General features: G+C 34.4%; 2 protein-coding genes across 2 annotated transcripts; both read left to right on the forward strand.

Moving 5' to 3' along the window:
* The first annotated feature begins 2,291 nt into the window (after positions 1-2,291).
* On the forward strand, positions 2,292-2,855 carry LOC108997794. Its single transcript, XM_018974169.1, has one exon. The coding sequence runs from the start codon at positions 2,292-2,294 to the stop codon at positions 2,853-2,855; it is 564 nt and encodes a 187-aa protein (XP_018829714.1).
* A 1,872-nt stretch (positions 2,856-4,727) lies between these two features.
* LOC108997828 (histone deacetylase 8) lies at positions 4,728-9,067 on the forward strand. Its single transcript, XM_018974213.2, has 3 exons — positions 4,728-5,074; positions 5,937-6,517; positions 8,629-9,067. Exons 1-3 carry the CDS (start codon positions 4,837-4,839, stop codon positions 8,935-8,937), a joined length of 1,128 nt encoding a protein of 375 aa, XP_018829758.1. The 5' UTR covers positions 4,728-4,836; the 3' UTR covers positions 8,938-9,067.

Below are 9,067 nucleotides of genomic sequence, written 5' to 3' on the forward strand. Positions count from 1 at the left end.
TTCTCAGGGAGAAAAAAGAATCTGATAAAGGGTGTTAAGGACCTTGCTGGTGTTTGGCAAATTGGGGACATAAGGGATAATGTAATTGTTGAATATTTCATATACTTGTTTAAGTCTTCTGATCAACAAGGTCATATTGATTTCTTGGAGGAACTTGCAGGGAGGGTTAGTCAAGACATGAATGACTCTTTAACTAGAGTTTTTACTACAGAAGAGGTGAGATTGGCTTTGCATCAAATGGACCTCACAAAAGCTCCAGGCCCTGATGGTATGGCTCCTATTTTCTATAAAAAATTCTAGGGTGTTATGGATATGGATGTGACTGAAGCAGTTCTAAGTGCACTCAATTCCAGGCAATTTCCAACAGTGGTTAATCACACTTTTATCACCTTAATTCCTAAAACGAAAAAGCCTAAGGAGATATCTAATTATAGACCAATCAATTTATTCAATGTTCTTTACAAGTCAATATCTAAAGTTATTGCAAACAGAATCAAAGGCATATTACCAGATGTGATCTCACCAACTCAAGCAGCTTTTGTTCCTAGGAGGCTTATTACTAATAATGTGTTGGTTGTATATGAAATTCATTTCTTTAGGCAGGAGAAAAAGAGCAAAAATTGATATATGTCTTTCAAGCTAGATATGAGCAAAACTTATGATAGAGTGGAGTGGAGTTTTTTCGAAATGGTGATGTTAAAGATGGGTTTTAATGAACAATGGGTGCATTAGTGATGTTGTGTGTAAAATCTGTCTATTTCTTAGTTTTATTTAATGGAGAGCCTAAAAGTACAATATTTCCTTCTCGAGGACTGAGACAAGGGAATCTCATATCCCCTTATCTTTTCTTGCTATGCACAAAAGAATTGATCTCTCTTTTAAAGATAGCTGAGAGGACAAAGCAAATTGAAGGGTTGAGCATTTGCAGAGGAGCACCAAGACTAAATCATCTCCTTTTTGCAAATGACAATGTTCTTTTTTGCAGGCTAATATGGTGACTAATTTGAAGATTCAACACCTTCTACAGCTCTATGAGCAAGCCTCAGGTAAGAAAGTGAACAAAGAGAAAACATCCATGGTTTTCAGTAAGAATGTGCCTCATATACAACAGCAGGAGATTCTCAGCTTCTAGGGGGTACAAAGCCATTAACAATATGAGAGATACCTTGGTCTCCCTCCTATGATTGGTAGAGAGAAGAGAGGCATTTTCAGATTTGAAACATAAAGTGTGGTCAAAACTGCAAGGGTGGAAAGAAAAATTGTTGTCTCAAGGTGGGAAGGAAGTATTGATTAAAGTTGTTGCCCTTTCTATACCCACTTATACTATGAACTGTTTTAAGTTGTCTTTATGCACTGAGTTAGAAAGTATGATGGCAAACTTCTGGTGGGGTCAAAGGAAAGAGGAAAAAATAATTAGATGGATAAGTTGGAAGAAGATGTGTGAGACCAAAGGAAATGGTGGAATGGGCTTCAAGGAATTGTAGACTTTTAACATGGCACTTATTGCAAAACAAAGCTGGAGAATTATGACTGAAGAGGATTCTCTGTTGCACAAAATTTTTAAAGCTAGATATTTCCCTAAGAACAGGTTTCAAGAAGCTAGAATAGGAGCAAATCCCTCTTTTGTTTGGAGAGGAATTTGGGAGGCTAAAGAGCAGTTGTTAAAAGGTTGTCGATGGAGGGTGGGTGATGGAAAGTTTATTAATGTTTGGACAGACTATTGGTTGCCACATTATAAGCTTATTCCTAAGCTTGAGGAACTGATTTGTTTCATCAGAAGGATACAATTGAGTGCCTCATTGATAGAGAAACAAAGTGGTGGAATGTTGCTAAGATTCAAAGTTTAATTCCTACACAACAAGCAATTGAAATCTTCAAAATTTTATTGAGCTCAGAACTTGCAATAGATTGCTTAATTTGGGAACATGAAAAAAGTGGTGTGTATAGTATTAAAAGTGGATACAGGTTCTTCAATTCACTAAGGAAAGATGAACAAATAGGGGAATGCCCAACATCTCAAAACCAAAGGAAATTTTGGCCAAAGCTGTGGAGGATGAATGTGCCATATAGAGTTAAGGTCTTTGCATGGAGGGCATGCATTTGGCTTATCAACTTTGCAAAACGTTAAAGCTCGAAAAGTTGTTGAGGAAGCTGCTTGTAGGTGGTGTAATGAGGAAGAGGAGGATATTACTCATGATTTACTAAACTATAAATCTGTAAGAGAAGTGTGATCTGATCAGTTTCCAGATTTAATCACAGAGGATTCCAATACAAGTTTGTTAAATCTTGCAATGCATTTACAATACAGAGGTAACAATGGTGACTTGGAGAAGCTGTCCTTGATAGCATGGGGCATGTGGTACAGAAGGAATCAGATGTTACATGAAGATGTGGTACTTACTGCTATGCAGGCAGTAGAGAATGCATTGATAACCTATAAATCTCACCTGCAAGTTCATGAACCTCATGGAGAAAGGAAAGTTTGTAGATGGATGCCTCCTGATCAAGGAACACTAAAGTTAAATGTGGATGGGACAGTGTTTGCAAACCAAAGAAGTGCAGGGATGGGAGTTGTTCTAATGGATGAAAAGGGCGGTGTTATCCTCTCACCTTGTAAGAAGGAAAATGAGATTAATGATCCTATCGAAATTGAGATGCTAGCAATTTTGAGAGGTCTTCATATATGCATTCCTCTTGGTATAACACAATTTGTTATTGAGAGCGACTCTTTGCTTATGGTGAATGAAGTACAGAATGAAGGAGCATCAAGATCACTTCATGGAAATCTTGTGCTGCAGATTAAGCAGCTTATGCAGAGATTTCCAAACTGTTTTTACAACACATTGGCCGTTTAGGCAATGGTGCAGCTCATGGGATGGCTAAACATGCATGGAATATTGATGATTTGATAATTTGGTGGGATTCTTATCCTAATTGTATTGCCTGATTCTATGTTGTAATCTTTTCAAAATATTGACTGAAGTTTTCTGTTATAATGTATAAATAATGGTAATAGAATGTAACGTCTAAGCATGAAATCATCCGACTGAAAATCCAATTAAGGGTAGTCAGATCTCGACCACCATCCGACCCTTTGAGTTTTCTAAAATTATATGGCCGTCCAAATGGTGGTCGAGATCTGACTACCCTTAATTGTAACCAAATCAATGGCCTATATTTTTTAAGAAATTAATACCTTGAGTTTACTATTTTTCTACATTGTTGTTACGTGGTAACCAATCAGAATCCAAATGGCAATGCGATTTATTAAATAATAATTTAAAATGCAAAAACATTAAGAAAAATATCTCAAAAAACTGAAGTTATTTTTAAAAGTTTCTTGACTAATTCAAGAAAAGATTTATTTAATCTATTTAAAAGGACAAAAAAATACTTATAAAAAAATTATTAATAATTCAGCAAGACAATTTATAACTAAAAGAAGTTACAAAAAAAAAACTGAAACTTAAATTTTGCATTCAACCTTTCTTTAATTTCTAGGCTTTTTAAATATTTAATTAGACCTTATTTGGAATTAGTAAACAAAAGAATTAGAAGTTTTTTCAGTTTATTAGTAGTTATAGTTTTAATTATTTTTTTGAATAAAGTGGCTGGCGTCATATGTCAAATTTTAGATTCTAAGCTTGCCCTTAGTAAATTTGACTGAAATTTTCATATTTTGAATTTGTATAAATTATTTTCTTAATTATTATAGGAGGGGATAAATATCTTAGGCTCAGATAAAGAGTCCAGTCCATCAAATAGCTCCATTAGAAAATAACAGAATGAGATAAGAAGAAAAGAGGAGAAGGGGACAAAGGCTGAGGATAAAGTAAGAGAAAAAGTTGAGACGAGACGTAAATGAGAAAAGATGTGACATAAAATAAGGAAGAATATGTGACATAAAGCAATGGGAGCAGAGGATAGAAGAGGCTTTGCAAGATTACTAGGGGGATTTTTGACTTCTCCTTCATCTTCTTCAACCTCACGAGAAGGACTCCAACGACCAGTGCTCCACCAAAAATAAGAGTTTTAAGCTCTATTATATAGTAAGAATGAAAAACTATGAAAAATTATAAAACAATCATATTACGGTGGCCTAGTGCCGAACTACATAAATCTGTATCTCTCTATTTATTTTTTCTTAATTTATTTATTTTTAACTGTCATGGATGTACGTACAGACACCATACTTCTATCAGAGGTTTCACACCACACTAATCAAGGACCAGATCAATATAACGGGTTGAGAATGACTTTTTTTTTCCCTCTAACCTGCTGTGCCCTTCCTAAGCGTTAACAATTATAATAAATTGTATTTAAAGGAATTAACTGTTTAAATAAGAAATTTAGACAGCTGTAGATATGTAAAAATCTATTTAAATATAGAAAATGATACACGAATAGTTGTTTATAACGAGAGTTCTTTTTTTAAAATTATATTTTTTTTATAAAAATATTTTTAATTTACAATATAATTATACAAAAAGTTATAAAAAAAAATTGTAGTGTATCATAACTTTTTAAATAATCAATATTATGGGATTAGTATAAAATATGATATATTGCTGAGAAATGATAGTTGCAATCGTGAGTATGTAACTATCGTATAATTATTTTAAAAAAATAAATAAATATAAAATTCACATAAAAAATAATAAATTTTATTTTTTTTAAAATAATTATATAATATTTATACATTTCACGAGTCACGACTACGTAGGATTTCTATACGGAAAGAAAAGAAAGAGGCGTTGTTTATATTTGGATGCATTTACAAATAAAAAATATATATATTTGGATGCATTTAGTTCACTCTTCTATTACTCTAGTTCAATGGATCGCATAGATGTCTTCTGGCACCAGGGGATGCTCAATCATGACACCAGCAGTGGCGTATTCGACACCGGATTGGACCCGGGATTTCTTGACGTTTTGGAGAAGCATCCAGAGAACCCTGACAGGATCAAGAACATGCTCTCCATCCTCAAGCGAGGCCCTATCTCTCCCCACATCTCTTGGCATACTGGCAGACCTGCTCTCATCCCCGAATTGCTTAAATTTCACACTCACGGTATCTGCGTACTGGTTTTGCTTAAGCTCATTTCAGTCAGTTTAAGTTGATAAATTATTTCTTGTTTGATTGGTATTCAGATAGTGTCACTGAAAGTGCAGCTGGGTTGGTTTTAGCAATTGTTTGTGTATTAATGATGCAGCTGAAAGTTGAAGCTGGGTGATGAGTTAAATTATTAATTGATTAGTCAAACTTCAAGGGTAGGGTTTCGGATTCTGAATCTCTGTTCTGTTTTTGCTTAGGTGGTTTTGAATTCCCAATTGACTAGAAAAAAAGTATTGACAATAGAGGCAAAGATTTCCAATAGGTTGTCATTTATTGGAGTTCTTGCAGATGTGTGACGACCTCCAATTCACCTTGCATTTCCTATTATTTGTAGGCAATCCAATAATGTTTGCTAGAAATCTTGGGACGGGGAATATTTTGATTGTAACAACCTGTGTACTTTATTCCATTACAAAGAATATGGGGTCTGAATTAATCGGAGTATGACATGATTTGAAATTCGTTCATTTGCCAGAATACATTTTTTTTTAAGAAGAGGACGGCATCCCAATTTTATTGATAGCCCTCACTTATGGTGGAGGAATACCGTGATTACATCTTGACACCTAGGAGTTACACATATTCAAAAAAAAACCCAAGCATCCAAACTAAATAGAAAAAAAACTAAACTCTATACAGTACATCAGAAAACAGCAAAAATACCAAAAGCAACAATCATAAAGATAAACCAAAATAAAATAAAAAGGCAAGAAAAACAAACCTGTTACTTCTTACGAAGAATGTGTAAACCATCCTTATCCTTACGAACAGCTCCCAGAATGTGTTTCGGTAGCTGATGGGTACTGTAATTTGCCAGAATACATAAATGAACTCATTGAGGCAGATAGAAATGGAGGGAAGATGCTTTGTGCTGGGACTTTCTTGAAACCCGGATCCTGGGATGCTGCGGTTCTAGCTGCTGGTACTACAATATCGGCCATGAAGCACATACTTGACGGGCATGGTAAAATTGCTTATGCATTGGTTAGGCCTCCAGGTCACCATGCTCAGCCTACTCAAGCTGATGGGTACTGCTTCCTTAACAATGCCGGACTTTCTGTTCAATTGGCATTAGGTTCTGGGTGTCAAAAGGTTGTGGTCATTGACATTGACGTTCATTATGGAAATGGAACAGCAGAGGGGTTTTACAAGTCAAACAATGTCCTCACCATCTCTCTCCACATGAATCATGGCTCCTGGGGTCCGTCTCATCCCCAGAGTGGATCTGTTGATGAGCTTGGTGAAGAAAAAGGATTTGGATTTAATATGAATATACCTCTACCTAATGGCACTGGTGATAGGGGATATGTGCATGCCATGACAGAGCTGGTCGTTCCAGCTGTTCAAAAGTTTGGGGCTGATATGATAGTTTTGGTTATTGGCCAAGATTCAAGTGCTGTAAGTTTTTTTCTCTTTCTCCCTCTTAATTTCTAATCAAAGTATTTATCTAAGCAAATTAAATGTGAGAAGGATATCAAGAGTTGAGTGTTATTTGCTCTTTTTACTTGAGACTTGGCATAAGACAACAAATGAATGGCTATTTAGGAAAGGAATTGACCTGAACAATCAGATTTCATGTAGATAGACCTTTTTTTATGAGCATGTTGATTGACTGTTGAAAAGAAAGATCTGAAGTTTTAAAGTGACTAGCATACAGGAGACTGAATATATAAGATGCTTTACAAAAAATTATTGAAGAAGTGAAACCTAAATAAGAAACCTTTCTCCCTTCTTTTTTTTCCCATACAGTTTTTTGGTAAAAGTTGAACGTAATACTGTGTTAAGGATGATATCCTAGCTTTAAAGATCAGTTAGTGGATTACCAATAAAAAAAAAGATAAGTAAATGGATTAATTTCTTGTTTGTTTGATCTAACATGGTACCACAATTTTTTTTTTTTTTACAAGTACATGGTATCACAATTTGCTGGGTTTTTGTAATAGAGTATTTCTAGATTCAAGGGTCTGTGCCTGGTGGCTCCAAAGTGGAATACTATTGAACTTTATTAGCTGTATTGTAACTACCATTTTTAGTAGCACGTTTTTATGGTATTACAATGGAAAATATTGAAGGAGAACGAGCTCAGTTTAAAACTATAACAAGATTTACCAGTCAGATCGTTAACATATAAGCTATCGATACTAATGTTTTAGTTCTTGATAGGCACTTTGGATCAAGGATAAGCCTGATCTCTGCTCTGTGACTGGGAAAATAATTTTAAAAAAAAATAAGTTTTGAGCTATTAGCAATTTTTTCACACCATAATGAAAACAGAACAATCTTACTATTCAGTTGCAGCGAACTCGAGGAAAATAGTGAGATGAATGAGAATTTGAAAGAGAATTTTCCTTGATTCAATGGGGTTTATTTGGTCCTTATTTTCTTGTTTATCTCTGTCCTTTCATTCAATGAACTAGGTGAAGCTGTTATGCAAGAATTTCGACAAATATGACAAAGATGTTGGAATTGGTCACAGAATCAACAAATAGTCTCTATTCATTTTATTAGAAGTTTCTGTGCTGCCTTGATCTTAAATACTGTAAACAAAAACTGGATGTACAATAAGCAACAATAAACTAGAATGAGAAGAATAGACTTTAAATTGAAGTTCATAGTATGATCTATTCATATATTTTTTTTCTATGTATTTTGTTCAACCCCTTAGAAAAATAGAAAATACATATGGTAAGGGCTCGTTACTCCTAAAGAAAAACATATGGTAAGTGGGTTGTAAATGGTGTAGAACCAAAGAAGACATCTTGTTTTTTACCAAATGCATGTAATGGGTTTTCCTTGTGAGGAGAGATGGACATATTAGTCATTCTGCCATGCTTCCTGATCAACTTAAGGTTATCCCTCATTTCTTTTGGTAATGCCTTGTGACACCCATGTGCTGTTTCATTACTTTAGCTTGCTATTCTGAGGATGCTATGTGAATTAATTAATTTTTTTATTGATAAGTAAAATGAAATTTTATTGAACGAATGTAATAGGTGAAACCCATATACACAGGAGGTATACAAACACTTATAATTAATTCACTTGTAATTTCACTTATAAGTGAATTAATTTAATCAAACACTTGTAATTTCTTCTTATAGTCAGAATTGATTGGAGATGTTTTTGTGTAACTAATTTGTAAAATGAACAAGTTGCATTTGGAAAGATATGTTTACATCCTTCACTTAGAAACAAGCACTTTTATTTGCATAGAAGTCCTTTATAGTTGCAAGCAGAATATTATGGTTTAGCCCCTTTTGTCTTACCAAACACTATCATTATCATCAAGTCAATAAATCATATTCCTTTAAGAATCATCTTGTATTATTATTATTTATTTTTTTACCACGGTGAAAAAAGCTCAGCTTTAATGTTGGCGTCAAGAGGCGATGTACATCAACTGGTTTCTGAAAACAAAATTTGGAAAATAGAAATATAATTAACTCAATAATTACACTTTCTCCTTTATGTTTAGAGTTTCTCAAACTGTTGCATTGCTTGTGACTTAGTTTGATCCAAATGGAAGGCAATGCTTGACAATGGAGGGTTATAGAGAGATCGGACGGATAGTTCATAGCTTGGCAGCAAGGCAAAGTGGTGGCCGCGTTCTTATTGTCCAAGAAGGTGGATATCATGTTACATATTCAGCTTATTGTCTTCATGCAACGCTTGAAGGAGTGCTCAATCTACCACTTCCTCTGTTGTCTGATCCCATTGCTTATTACCCAGAGGATGAAGCCTTTGCTGTAAAAGTAATCGAATGCATTAAACAGCACTATAAAGACACTTTGCCATTCTTTAAAGGGGGCTTAATCTAGAGATATTTGCTTTACGTTCTGTGCTTATAACTCGTCTTCCAGTTGTAAATCTGTATACAACCGTATAGAAAGAACAACTACAAAGATAATTATTTATGTTTGTTGTTTTGGTTTAACAATAATTATGTAA

This window comes from Juglans regia, chromosome 5, assembly GCF_001411555.2.
Source record: "Juglans regia cultivar Chandler chromosome 5, Walnut 2.0, whole genome shotgun sequence".
NCBI classification, from domain to species: domain Eukaryota; kingdom Viridiplantae; phylum Streptophyta; class Magnoliopsida; order Fagales; family Juglandaceae; genus Juglans; species Juglans regia.

Bases quoted from the DNA above. Each gene is read 5' to 3' on its own strand.
- LOC108997794 (XM_018974169.1), top strand. From the start codon at position 2,292: ATGCATTTACAATACAGAGGTAACAATGGTGACTTGGAGAAGCTGTCC.
- LOC108997828 (XM_018974213.2), top strand. From the start codon at position 4,837: ATGGATCGCATAGATGTCTTCTGGCACCAGGGGATGCTCAATCATGAC. The intron at 5,075-5,936 runs GTATCTGCGTAC...GTAATTTGCCAG, and splicing joins GCTTAAATTTCACACTCACG to AATACATAAATGAACTCATT. The intron at 6,518-8,628 runs GTAAGTTTTTTT...CTTGTGACTTAG, and splicing joins TTGGCCAAGATTCAAGTGCT to TTTGATCCAAATGGAAGGCA.